The sequence below is a fragment of the Spermophilus citellus genome, assembly GCF_964194105.1.
Source record: "Spermophilus citellus genome assembly, chromosome: 1".
In the NCBI taxonomy this organism is placed as follows: Eukaryota; Metazoa; Chordata; class Mammalia; order Rodentia; family Sciuridae; genus Spermophilus; species Spermophilus citellus.
Window position 1 is genome coordinate 119,967,579 of NC_138182.1, and position 14,499 is coordinate 119,982,077.

Genomic DNA, 14,499 nt, shown 5'->3' on the forward strand with positions numbered 1-14,499 from the left:
GACGCCGGGTGGAACTGTCCAATCAGGTGCGCCGACGGCGGGGGAGGGCGGGCTTCCGCAGTCGAGCGGGTTTCCGCAGACTGGCGGGCTTCTGCAATCCGGCGGGCTTTTCTTCCTCAGCAACTCCGCTCCTGCCTTTCCTCGCGCCCCGTGTTCTGCTTCGGAGGCTTCTGTGACTCTGAGCAGCCTTTGTTCTCCGAGAGCTCCGGTGCCGGGAGGTCCCTGGAGAGGACAGCGGGTCACCATGGAAGCCAAAATGGTGACTGTGCGGCCAGGGCTGGTGGAACCGGGTCGGCACCCGCGGGTGAGCTGCGGAGCGTGGAGGAGTCATGGCGGGCGGGTGGCTCTGGGCCCTGTTCTCTGGTCCCCCGAGTGTGCTGACGGCTGGGTCCCGAGGTCAGCTGCAGAGCGTGGGTCCTAGTCTCTGCTGGCGGGTGGCCCTGGGCCTCTGTACCAGTTGTCTTTCGGATGGGCTGGGCTCAGGTCCTTGGCGTTCCCTCCCCTCCTTGCTGGTTGCCTACATGAAGTCTTCCAAATGTGGAGCAAACAGGATCACAAATCTTACTTCCCTTGTTGTAGGCTGCTGTAGATCTTTAAAATTGCAATTGCCTCCTGCATTCATTCTAAAATGCCATTTTTCTCTCCACTTCACAGCTTTATCAAATATTTGTTCTTCCTCGTATGTTTCAAGTGGACACATCTGTTAATTTTCATTTTCCCTAGTGAAATATTGCAAAGAATATGTATTATTGACGGTTAAAACTAAGGTAGCTTTAACAGTGACTCCCCCCCACCCCACACCGCCCCCCAGCCGCCCCCCTCCCCCTTTTTAAATTTTGAGATCTTGTCCTACTTATTTTGGAGGTTGGTCTCCTACTTGTGATTCTTCTGTCTCAGCCTCTGAGTCCTTGGGATTACAGGCCTATGTCACCATCCCTGGCAAGATTAACACTTTTGAAATAATTTGTTTTCTATTTGTGAATAATCACTTGACACTTTCCCTTGTTTATGTAAAATAACTGCTTTAGAGAAAATAAAGCAATTGGTTATTGGTACAAAGGATATTGAATTCTGGTTTACATACCCTGCCCTTTTTTTGTATAAATTATTTATTCTTTTTTAAATTTTGTTTTCATTAGTTATAATGACAGTAGAATGCATTTTGACACACCGTATGTAAATAGAATATAAATTCTCTTTTTTCTGCTTATATGTGATGTAGATTCACACAGGCCATGCAGTCATATATGCACATAGGGTAATAATGTCTGATTTATTCTACTGTCCTTTATTCCCATCCCTTTTAAATTTTTTCAGACAGGGTGTGGCTATGTTGCCCTGGAACTTGTGATCCTTCTGCCTCAGCTTCTCAAGCTGTTGGGATTAAAGGCACTGGCCACCCCACCTGAGGAAAATAGTTCATTTTGATCCAAATATTAATGACTGTATTCAGGAACATGGATTCAGGTTACCCTTAATGATGTATATGTTCCACCCTGGAATATATTACATACATCAATTTTTTTTTTTTTAACCAGGGATTGAACTGATTGGCACTTAACCACTGAACCCCATCCCCAGACCTTTGTATGTTTCATTTGAGATGTGATCTAAGTTGCCAAGGCTGACTTTGAATTTATTAATCCTCCTGCCTCAGTCTCTCAAACTGCTGGGATTACTGTGCTTTGCCTCTAGGAACTTTAATAGTCAGGATAAAAGAAGTTTATATATGAATACATTAACCCATTGCAGTGGTAGGAGCATCATATTGGTAGGCTACAGCAAAAAAGGGGAAATTTCTTCTATAGGTCTGTTTTTATTATATTACTAGCCTTGGGGAATGATGGAAGGTAGATGTCTGGTTAGGTTAGGGATACATTCTGAGAAGTTCATTCATTTTTTTGTTGTTGTAGAGGTGGTGGTAGTTGTTTTGGTACTGGAGATTGAATCTAGGGCACTCAACCACTGAGCCACCTCCCCAGCCCATTTTTCTATTTTATTTGAGACAGGATCTCGCTGAGTTGCTTAGTGCTTCACTAAATTGCTGAGGCTGGTTTTGAACTCATAACCTCCTGCCTCAGCCTCCCAAACAGCTGGGATTGCAGATATGCACCATCAAGCCCAGCAGAAGTTTATTAGTTCTGAGAATTTGGTCTGATACAAAAGTTGAGGGATTGGCTTTTAAAGGACTTAAGATAGCCCAAGATAATTTTTGCTCTCCATAGAGAATCTAGTCTTTCCATCCTCTTGGTGGTCTAGTTAGCCAGAGTCAAATAGTCTGAAAGTTCTTTAATGTAGATGCAACTTCATAGAGAACTTCAGTTCACACCTGTAAAAATCTCATGCTTCTCCTTTTATCTTCCTTAAATGCAGGCACCGATTCAGAATTTCTTGGGCAGAGAGGATCCTTTTGGATGCCTCATAAGGTCCAGTGTCCTCAGTCATTTTTCTTTCCAGAGGCTGCCCCAAGGTGCCTATACCTGCCCTGTGCCCTTCAGGGTGAGGTGAATTAGTTATTGACACAGTTTCTTCATTAGGCATTGGCTTATCCATTTGTGTATTTCTCCTTGTGTGTAAGTTGCAGGAGATAAAGAATTGGTCCAGTTCCTCTCAGTTATCAAAGTTGTGTGAAGCACATGCTCATGATTTACTTGAAGTGCCTATGAATTGGTATCGATGGCACTTTTATTCTAATGTATACATTATTTGTCCTCAGTTTTCTTTTGTCTTTTATGTTTTCATTTTTTTTTTTTTTTGTCCCTTTATTTTATTTACTTATTTTCATGTGGTGTTGAGGATTGAATCCTCACAGGTGCTAGGCAGGTGCTCTACCACTGAACCTCATCCTCTCATATCAGTTTTTTAGTGATGCTGATGTTCATGAAGAATTTCGTTCTGCAGGTTGTTGATTTCCTGATTGTGGGTTCATCAACAGTCTTTCTTTTACTTTCTTGTGCTTCATTTACATTTCTCTTGGTCGTCTTTCTCTGTTTTCCTGAATTAGAAGGTTCAATTATTGCTTTTAGCTCTTTTCTGAAATGTGCAATAGATGCCTTATATATCCCTGAAGCACCGTCTGATTTCCTACAGTGCACTTTTGCATTCCATTTCTCTCAAAATGGTCAACTTTTCCCTTGAGTCATCTCTTCCTCCTCTTTCTGTTTAGAGCCTGTGTTTCACCTTTCATTTCCTGGAGGCTTTCCAGCTGCTTCGCATCTGATTTCAGCTTTAATTCCCATGTTCTTTGAGCATGCTTGGGATTTCACTGGTGTTGCACACTTGTAGGGGTGTGGTTTATGGCTCAGAATGTGCCCTGTCCTGGAGGGTGTTGCTGTGGCCCTGAGAAGGCTGTGTGCTTTGTTGTTGGCTAAAGGCCAGGGAAGTCCTCCTGTCTGCTCCTCTGCTGTGTGGTCTCAGACCCAACAGAGTTGTGCTGATGTCTCCCAGTGTAACTGTGGGTTTTTATTGTCCTGGGCAGTTCTGTATGTCTCTGCCTAGTGTATTTTGACTTTCTTTCAGGTGCATGCATATTAAAAAATTCAAGACTGTGTTTAACCTAGGGCTGGCTGGGTGGCACATGCCTGTAATCCCAGCAGCTCAGGAGGTTTAGGCAGGAGGTTTACAATTTCAACTTAGGCTCTAAACAATTTATAGAGACCTTATCTCAAAATAAAGTAAATAAATAAAATTAAAAGGGCTTGGAATGTGGATCAGAGGTTAAGCACTCCTGAGTTCAATTCCTGGTACCAAAAAGAAAAAGAAAAAGAAAGGAAGAAAGAAAAGAAAGACATTTAGTGTAGGGATTCTGGAGTCTGATCTTTCTCGGAGATGGTCTATCTCAAGTGTTTATTTGATAAGCTGGGCCTTTCTGTTTCTCAGTATACTTTGTAAATGTTTGTTGTTTTTGAAAAGTAAATGGAAATGTTTTTCTTCTCTTTCTCCTGTGGCATTGTTCCTGTTTGTTGAAGTCTTCATGCATTTTCTAGAAACTTTGTTGTTTGTGCTATGTATAGTGAATTAGCTTGTGTTCAGCCAGTTTGACAGATTTCCCTGAATTCCTTGTGGTAGGAAGGATGGAAACTTTCACAGTTTAAGAGCTGACTGGCTGTGGTTTTGCAGGCTGACCCACAGCAGCTCTGCTTACTGACATTTCATGCAGGATTGCAGCAGCTGCAGGTGCCTATAACAAGATAACCATGGTAGCAGAAGCAGCGAACAAAGTAGCAGGAACAGAACAATCCCTCTTTAGGCCTAGTGAAGTAAAAGTCCCTAAACTGTGTAAGCTGAGTTCTTATACTGTTGACAGGCTTATGCCCATATAAGAATATAATATGCACTCTCCAAAATATTGCACCAGCTCCCTTGACTTGATGTACCAAAAACTTTCTTATGGCTTGGGCTTTAAGAATTGTTCCTCTGGGCTATGGTGCCACTAATAAACTGTTGCTTCCAGATCTCAGTGTCCTTGCCCTGAGCAACTTAGTAAGACCCTGTCTACAAATAACACATGTGCTCAGGATGTAGCTCAGTCATTAAGCAGCCCTGGGTTCACTCCGTGCATTTTTTTTTCTTTCTTTTTTCTTTTTTTAATTTGCCCACCATAAATAAATGTACATTAATTTTCTGTAGGTTTTTGAAAAGTATTTTATTCTTTCACATTTGAATATAATAATAAATGGTCTTTTTGTCTAGAAAATAGAGGGATGCACTGCCTTTACCCCTCGGATTTCTGTTTGCCTGGACCACAATTGTGATCTGTCTCCACAACACCTGCTGTCACTCATCATCTTTCCAATCCTTGAAGGCCAACCCTCTGAATGCTTTCTTATCGTCATTTGCTAACTTTTGCTGATATTGTGCTGCTCTGAATGTCCCATGTCTAAGGCCTTGAGTGTGGTTGTGTGTCACACCGTGGAAGTTCTCCTGCCTTACGTTTTTTTGCATCAGCATCTCTACAGCCGTGCAGAATCTCTTTCACAACAGACAACAATTACACATGTTGCCCATCCTTGATCACAATGTCCTTGAGCAGAACATGGCTATGTGACGCATGACTATACATTATGTGAGTGAACCCTCTGCTGTTCTGCAGTGTTTGGCAGTTGCTTTACGTTCATTATTCCTGTGAGTTTGGAAAAGTGGTTTCTATTATGAGACTTATAAAACTTTGTAAGGTTGTTAGGAGAAGGTGACATCTTGGGGATGTTGACTTATTTCTAAGACACATGCCATCTTCCCATTTACCCCATTTAGCTTTGACATTAACCATTAGAAATTATCAAATTATTCTGTTATTGATCATTGCATTTGCTTATTACTTGGCTAAATTTGATCTGGAGTGAAGCACCTGACAAATTATGCGTGTTCTCTTGGTTTAATCATTACACAGGATGAGAATAATCCCCAATTAACATATTGTGACTAAGTGGTTGAAGATTATCTGGGAGGAAAGCTTATTAGTGAGCGCATGCCCAGAGGGTGTGTGTGAGGGGTGATTATAGGCACTTCTGGAAGGAAGGAACAATAGACTTTTAGAAGGAAAACAGATCAGAGATACCATGTTGTTTACATAAACTGTGTAGGCACAGTGAACCACTGTGGTTTGCAGGATTTGTCTCAAATGCTGAGTTTCCTGATTGCAGCAATTTCCTACTCCGTCACCTTTCTTTTCTAAGGGTAAATAATATCAGGAGTGCTAATGTTAGCTCTGCACTGCTCAGGACATTGTTAGATCGTGTAATAAACGTGTAACCAACAAAAAAAGGTTAGGAGTAACCAGGGAGTATGTCTTATTTCCTGTGAACTTACCACTAGGAAGGGTGTCAAATACTCTACTGTTTGACTTTTGAGTGGCCCAATTCTAGTGTTGGAATGGCTATGAGGAATATAGTGCATTAAAGATTTGATGGACCAAATCATGGAATTTATCTGGAGGCCAGAGAATCATGTGAACATCATGCATGTTGATTATAGATTCCCCAGGTTATCATCTCTTCTGGCCTCCAGTACATATTTGTGTGATATTTTAGATCTCAGTGACCTTTGAGGATGTGGCTGTGAACTTCACCCAGGAGGAATGGACTTTGCTGGATCTATCCCAGAAGAATCTTTACAGAGATGTGATGCTGGAAGTCCTCAGAAACCTGACTACTATAGGTAATAGTGATGTTTCTTTATTTAGTCAAGTAGAGAACCAGTGTTTATTTGGTCATTTATGTAGAATGTGAAAAGGGAATCCTTTGATGAATTATTGCAACATAAAATGCACGTAGACTGTGGCAAAGTTTTTCTAGCTCATAAGTAATACATAATGATTGTTCTGTGTTGCCATTTTAGGAAACACATGGGAAGACAACATTGAAGTTCAGATTGAAAATTCTGGGAGTAGTCTAAGGTAATTGTACTCACCAGAGGGGGCAATGTCCTTGAGGAAATCTTACAATGTCATCCGATTTTTAAAACAAACCAACCAAAGAAATATGTAAATGTGAAATGTGTTTACTCTTTTATTTTTTTACCAGATATATATATATTTGCATGTAACATAGATATTCAGTCTTTTCAAAGTAGTCAACATGAAAAAAAAATACTATGAAATTGCATATGTGCATATCACTGTTTGGATCAAAGCTATAGGGAAACTGTGTTGGTAAGGATTGTTTTCTTTCAGCCTGTTTATTTTCAGGCAATTTGAACAAGTCAGAAAACCTACTGTTTAACTGCATTGGTGGTAATATGAGCCTAAGACCTATTAATGAATAGAAAATCATTAATAAATCAAGCATTGATAATGTGCTGGTCATTTTTATAGAAGTCATGGTTAAATTAACCTGACAAAGAAAAAATTTAATAGAGTAAATCCATGTTACTGCATTATGTATTCAAAAGAATTCATATGTCCTTTATTCCTTCATAGGCAGATCACATCTCAGTCTGGACAGAAACCCTACATGCATGTGGAATGTGAAGAGAAGCCATGTGAATTTAAACAATATGAGAAATCTCTGGTTTCTCTAAGAAGTGCTCAAACACAAAGGTTAATACAAACTGTAAATGGACCTTATAAAAATACAGCTTGTGGGAAAGTCTTCAGTTGTCCCAATTCCATTCAAATGCATGAAGAAACCCATACTGGGCAGAAACCCTGTGAAAGTACACAATGCGGTGAGACGTCGTCTTCTTTCACCAATGTTCAGAGACAAATGATAACACACAGTCGTGATAAACGTTTTAGGTGTAGGGTATTTGGAAAAGCCTTTTGTTCTCCCTATCTATTTAGAAGACATAAACAGACACCTACTGAGGAGCAATGCTATGAATGCATAAATTGGGCGAAAGGCTTCAAATATTCCAAATCCCTTAAATGCCATGGAGTAACTCACACCAGAGAGAAGCCCTATAAATGTGAGCAATGTAGGAAAGCCTTCACTAATCCCAGTTCATGTAGAAGACACCAAATAACTCATACTGAAAAGAAGCACTATGAATGTAAGCAGTGTGGAAAAGCCTTCTCAAATTCTTCTTCCCTTCACATACATAAACAAACTCATGCTGGGGAGAAGTCGTATAAATGTAAGCAGTGTGGCAAAGCCTTCACTTTTCCCTCTCACCTCCAAGTACATGAACGATCTCATACTGGAGAGAAGCCCTATAAATGTAAGCAGTGTGGGAAAGCCTTCAGTCAGTCCTCTAACCTTCGCTCACATGAACGAACTCATACTGGAGAGAAGCCCTATGAATGTCAACAATGTGGAAAAGCCTTTGCTACAGCCCATCAACTTCACAGACATGGAAGAATGCATACTGGAGAGAAGCCCTATGAATGTAAACAATGTGGAAAATTTTTTTCTAGATCCAGTCACCTTCAGATACATGGAAGAACACATACTAGAGAGAAGCCTTATGAATGTAAACAGTGTGGAAAAGCCTTCACTCAGTGTTCTACCCTTCACTCATATGAACAAACTCATACTGTACAAAAACTCTATGAATGTAAAAGATGTGACAAAACCTTTACTTGTTCCTCTCAACTTCAATTACATGAACAAACTCATATTGGAGAAAAGCCCTATGAATGTAAACGATGTGGAAAAGCTTTTGCTACATTCCCTCAATTTCAAATACATGAAAGAACCCATTCTGGAGAGAAGCCCTATGAATGTGAACAATGTGGAAAAGCCTTTGCAACATTCTGTCAGCTTCATATACATGGAAGAATGCATACTGGAGAGAAGATAAATGATTGTAAACAATGTGGAAAAACCTCTGCTAAATCCAGTTGCCTTAACAAACATGGAAGAACTCATACTAGAGAGAAGACCTATAAGTGTCAACAATGTGGAAAAGCCTTCACCACTTCCTCTCATCTCCAGATACATGAACGAATCCACACTGGAGAGAAGCCCTATAAATGTAAGCAGTGTGGCAAAGCCTTCACTCAGTCCTCTAACCTCTCTGCACATGAACGAATTCATACTGGAGAGAAGCCTTATGAATGTAAGCAATGTGGAAAAGTCTTCACTACATCCAGTTCCCTTCACAAACATGAAAGAACTCATAGAGAGAAACCATATGAATGTCAACAATGTGGAAAAGCCTTCACTACTTCCTTTTGTCTCCAAATACATGAAAAAACTCATACTGTAGAAAAGCCCTATAAATGTAAGCAGTGCGGCAAAGCCTTCACTGAGTCTTCTAACCTTCATTCACATGAACGAATTCATACTGGAGAGAAGCCCTATGAATGTCAACAATGTGGAAAAGCCTTTGCAACCTTGAGATGCCTTCATAAACATGGAAAAATTCATAGTAGAGAGAAGCCCTATGAATGTCTCCAATGTGGAAAAGCCTTCACTATTTCCTCTTATCTCCAAATACATGAACGAACTCATTCTGGAGAGAAGCCCTATAAATGTAAGCAGTGTGGCAAAGCCTTCACTCAGTCTTCTAACCTTCACTCACATGAACGAACTCACACTGGAGAGAAGCCCTATGAATGTCAACAATGTGGAAAAGCCTTTGCTACATCCAGTTGCCTTAACAGACATAGAAGAATTCATACTAGAGAGAAGCTCTATAAATGTAGGCAGTGTGGCAAAGCCTTCATTCAGTCTTTTCACCTGCACTCACATAAACAAACTCATATTGGAGAGAAGACTTATGAATGTAAACAGTGTGGAAAAGCTTTTGCTAGATCCTGTCACCTTCAGATTCATGGACGAACACATACTGGAGAGAAGCCCTATGAATGTAAACAGTGTGGAAAAGCCTTTTCAACATCCTGTCACCTTCAGATTCATGGACGAACACATACTGGAGAAAAACCCTATGAATGTAAACAATGTGGAAAAACCTTTGCTACATCCAGTTGCCTTCACAAACATAAAAGAACTCATACTAGAGAGAAGCCCTATAAGTGTAAACAATGTGAAAAAGCCTTTGCTACATCCAATTGCCTTCACATACATAGGAGAACTCATACTAGAGAGAAGCCCTATGAATGTCAACAATGTGGAAAAGCCTTCACTACTTCCTCTTATCTTCGAATACATGAACGAACTCATACTGGAGAGAAGCCCTATGAATGTAAGCAGTGTGGGAAAGCCTTCACTCAGTCCTCTAACCTTCACTCACATGAACGAACACATACTGGAGAGAAGCCCTATGAATGTCAACAATGTGGGAAAGCCTTTGCTAGGTCCGGTTGCCTTAACAAACATGGAAGAACTCATACTAGAGAGAAGCCCTATAAATGTAAGCAGTGTGGCAAAGCCTTCACTCAGTCTTGTCATCTTCACTCACATGAACAAACTCATTGGAGAGAAACCTCTTAACATCAACAATGTGGAAAAGCATTTGCTAGATCCGGTCACCTTCAGATTTATGGAAGAACGCATACTGGAGAGAAGCCCTATGAATGTCAACAATGTGAAAAGCCTTTGCTACATTTTTTCAGCTTCACAGACATGAACAAACTCATACTGGAGAGAAATCCTACTAATGAAAACAATGGACAAAGTCTTCGTTATTACCATTTTACTCATAAACATGTAGTAAGTGTACTGGGGGAAAAATCCTTGCAGTGAAAAAAGTGGTAAATCAATACTCCTTGTCTCCTTCTAAGACATGAGAGGGCTCAAATTGCAGATTTGTTTTGTTTTGTCTTGTACTTGTGTGTTTGACCACTGAGCCCATCCTCAGTCATTTTTATTTTTTATTTTGAGTGAGGCACTAGTGGAGTTGCTTAGGGTCATGCTAAGTTCTGGAGGCTGACCTCAAACTTGTGATCCTTCAGACTCATTGTCCTGATTGCTGGGATTACAGGTGTACACTATCACGTCAGACTGAATAACTCTAAATGTAAAAAGTATGGAAATTCTTCCTTTTTCTCTATTGCCTTCAAAGAAATTTCATTTACCCCGTAAAACAAATCTCCTGGAAGTGTGATGTTTTATTTTCCTTCTTATATATGAAAGTATTCATGGAGAGAAGCCTGTAACTGTGAGAAATGTGGGAAGTCTTTTAGGTTTTTTTAGTTCCTTCTAAGAACTGGAAATATTCATCTTGAACGATTCATGCAAAATAATAATAATAATAAAATAATAAATCCCATTCAAGTAAGAAATGTAAAGGCTTTAGATATTCTAGTTTGTTCAGTTGTATGAAAGGACTCAGTATCAAAACCCTGTGCATAAACAATGTGGGACAATATTCAACTTACACAGTTTCCTTCAGACACGAAAGGAATGAGATCACCTTCTGTCCTTTAAGCAAGGTGGTCACACTGTCAACTTTCCAGGTCTTTTGAAATCACATGGAAAAACTCATAGTGGAGAAAAGCCTTTTATGTAGAAATGTGGCAAGGCCTTCAGTTGTTTCAGTTTCATTCAGTCTTGTTCAGATTTGAGTACATTTGTTTTTCCTTTTTTTGGTACCAGGGATTGAACCCAGAGTTGCTTATGAACTGAACCACATCTCAGCCCTTTTTAAATTATTATAAAAACTTAAAACATAGTCTCACTGAATTGCTTAGATCCTCACTAAGTTGCAGAGGCTGGCTTTGAACTTGTATTTCTCCTGCTTAGCCTTTTGAGCCATTGGAATTAGTTGTGTGCTTCCTTCAGCAAGTGACATCTTTCTTGAGAAAAGCTCTGCAAGTGTGTGCCTTCATTTCTCCTTTGTCTATTCAGAGGTAATGGAAATGCATCCTGGGATGAATGAACATTGCATCAGCCTGAGGATGTGAAAGCAACATGCTTTTATGGGTTAAACCTCTGTTTACATATTATTAGATTCTATTTTTCTTAATTTTAAGTTTTTTCCATCTCTTACATATTATGACATAATGTTATACATACTATTTATATATGTGTGTTTAAAATCTAGTATGTACTATCTCTTCAAATACCTTCTGACTTTATATATATTGTGCATGAATTTTGAGAAGTTCTAAATTTTATAAGAAAGCTAAGAGAATGTGGCAAGTTCACCACCACTAGGTATATACTTGCATCTAAAGTTAAATAGAAACTTAATCAACAGCATTTAATTATTCATTATTTCAAACCTGTGGGAGTTATATAAAAAAGGAAACGTGTGCATGCTTCAGCCTAGCTATGCATTTTACATCTTGAATTAAAAAGTACACTTAAATTTTTCTTCACTGTTAATAATCGGTTCGTCAGGCTCTATAATAAAATAACATTTTGGTAGCAAATGAAGATATCAACAAATAAATTTATTTCAACATACATGAAATCTAATATTTGTAAGTTTTCTGGTTGCACTAAATAAAACTGTAGTAGTCCTACCATATAAAACAAGAAAGGAATATTAAAATTTGCAAGAGGAAAACGTCAGGTCACACTTAATGATAAACCCTCAAGGCTCACTTCTTATATTTTTATGTATTGTTTTTAGATGCACATGACAGTAGAGTATATTATACATAAATGGAGTGTAACCCATTGCAGTTTTTATTTCATTCTCATGGTTGAAAATGATGTGGATTTACACTTTCATGTATTCATATATGAGCATATGTCTGATTTATTCTACTGTATTCTATTCCCACTCCACCATTTAATCCCCTTTGACCCATGAGTTTCTATACTTCCCTTCCCTGCCTCCCTTGTTATGGGTTAGCATCCACACCTCAGAGAGAATATTCAACTTTTGTTTTTGGGGGGACTGGCTTAATTCACTGAGCATGATATTCTCTAGTTTCATCCATTCAGCAGCCAATACCATAATTTTATTATTCTTTATAGCTGAGTAACATTCCATTGTGTGTATGTACCACATTTTTCTCTACCCATTCATCTGTTGAAGAGTACCTAGGTTGATTCCAAAGCTTGGCTATTGTAAATTAAGCTGCTATAAATATTGATGCTGCTGTGTCACTATAGTATGCTGATTTTAAGTCTTTGGGGTATAAACCAAAGAGTGGGATAATTGGGTCAAATGGTTTTTCCATTCCAAGTTTTCTAAGGAATCTCCACACTGCTTTCCAGAGTGACTGAACCAATTTGCAGTCCCAACATCAAAGTATGAGTGTATAATTCTTTTCCTGCATCCTATCCAGCATTAATTGTTACTTGTTTTCTTGATAGTCGTCAAGGTTAATTTCTGGCTTCCCTAATCACAACACAAAGTCAAGGAGGGTTTATATTGCAAACACTAAGGGACCCTATCTGCTCAATCTTCAGAGTCAACAAAAGTGCCTGGGAGGCTGCTGCAACAGTCCCTGGGCTCTGGGGTTCCCGGGGGACTTCCTCCTGCAGGCTTGGTGATAGGGCCTTTTGTTTCCTGCAGATGGGGGCTGTACCCTGATTCTCCTCAGGAATTGGCAGAGTTGATGGGTAAAACACACTGAGCAGTGCTGTTGGGTAAATGTGAAGGAGTTTTGCAGATAAAAGTTGAATTAATTTTGAGTCAAAAAAAGCACTTGTGCTGAATTGCTCAGGCCAATAAGATGAAAATGGGAGAAGGAGGGACCAGGTGTCTCTGAGGTCAGGTCTCATTCCTGCCAGCCTTAAGAAAGTGACCAGTATGGTGTGCTCAACATGCAACCTACAAAAACTGACAGACAATAGATGTCTAAGAGTATTAAACTATTGAAGTTGGGTTGTTTGTTCATATCAGTTTATTTGCAGTTAGACATTTGAGTTTCCCACTTCAAATGATCATTAACATCCTTTAAAGAGTCTTCTTAGATATAAAAGATGCAGTATGTAAAACAGTCCGGATCCTGTGTTATGTAATTCCTTGATGTGTCATAAATACGTGATTTGTAAAGATCATACATCATTTGGTTAATCAGAGAGAGTCAATCTATGTGCATATCTTAAGTGTTCCTTAACATAAGGATTATTTTTAAAGTTGTCAGTTAAAAAGTAGATTTCATTTGAATAAGTAGATTTTTATCATTTATTTTGAATTAAATTTGACTGTATTTTATGGAGTGCAGACCATGGTGCTAATGAAGTGTCATTTTCTTTGTGCACCTGCGTTTTTTTTTTTTAATTTTTTATATATATAAACAAAATGTAAATTTATTGATTACACAACATTTCAGTTTTTGAGGGCATCTCACACTAAGAAACACATTTTACTTCTACTTAATAGCACAAATGGGTATACAGGCCATATTAAAAAAAAAAGACTTCACCAAAAAATACTAACATTATACTGAATACAAAGATATTTTCTATTTTATTTATTTCCATTAAAAAATGCTGATTGCACTCAAACTAAAAAGTTTTTTCTCAGCAAAAGAAACAATCTGTGAGGTGAATAGAGAGCCTACATCTTGGGAGTAAATCTTTACCCCTCACACATCAGATAGTCCACTAATCTCTAGGGTATATAAAGAACTCAAAAAGCTAAGCACCAAAAAAAAAAAAAACCAAATAACCCAATCAATAAATGGGCCAAGGACCTGAACAAACACTTCTGAGAAGATTATATACAGTCAATCAACAAATATATGAAAATGTTCATCATTGCTAGCAATTAGAGAAATACAAATCAAAACCACTCTTAAGATTTAATCTCACTCCAGTCAGAATGGCAGCTATTATGAAGACAAACAACAATAAGTGTTGGCGAGGATGTGGGGAAAAAGGTACACTCATTCATATTGGTGGGACTACAAATTGGTGCAGCCAATATGGAAGCAGTATGGAGATTTCTTGGAAAATTGGGAATGGAACCACCATTTAGCAACATACTACAAGGACACAGCCACATCAATGTTTATAGCAGCTCAATTCACGATAGCTAAACTGTGGACCCAACCTAGATGCCTTCAATAAATGAATGGATTAAAAAATGTGGCATATATACACAATGGAACATTACTCTGCAATAAAAGAGAATAAAATCATGGCATTTGCAGGTAAATGGATGGAGTTGAAGAAGATAGTGCTAAGTTAGCCAATCTTAAAAAAGCAAATGCCAAATGTTTTCTCTGACATAAGGAGGCTGATTCATAGTGGG

At 38.9% G+C, this 14,499-nt stretch overlaps 1 protein-coding gene across 2 annotated transcripts in view; it reads left to right on the plus strand.

Moving 5' to 3' along the window:
• Window positions 1-32: 32 nt before the first annotated feature.
• The window catches only part of LOC308643258 (uncharacterized protein), an 86,012-nt gene continuing 71,545 nt past the window's right edge, over window positions 33-14,499 (plus strand). Inside the window, exons 1-4 of one of the 2 annotated variants that reach the window (XM_081283166.1) lie at window positions 33-304; window positions 6,030-6,156; window positions 6,337-6,394; window positions 6,917-11,302. In XM_081283166.1, coding sequence (XP_081139292.1) covers window positions 245-304; window positions 6,030-6,156; window positions 6,337-6,394; window positions 6,917-9,833 — 3,162 coding nt within the window. In that variant the 5' untranslated portion in view covers window positions 33-244 and the 3' untranslated portion in view covers window positions 9,834-11,302. Of the gene's footprint in view, window positions 305-6,029; window positions 6,157-6,336; window positions 6,395-6,916; window positions 11,303-14,499 lie in introns of those variants that run through there. The other variant, XM_081283167.1, reaches the window with a different exon arrangement.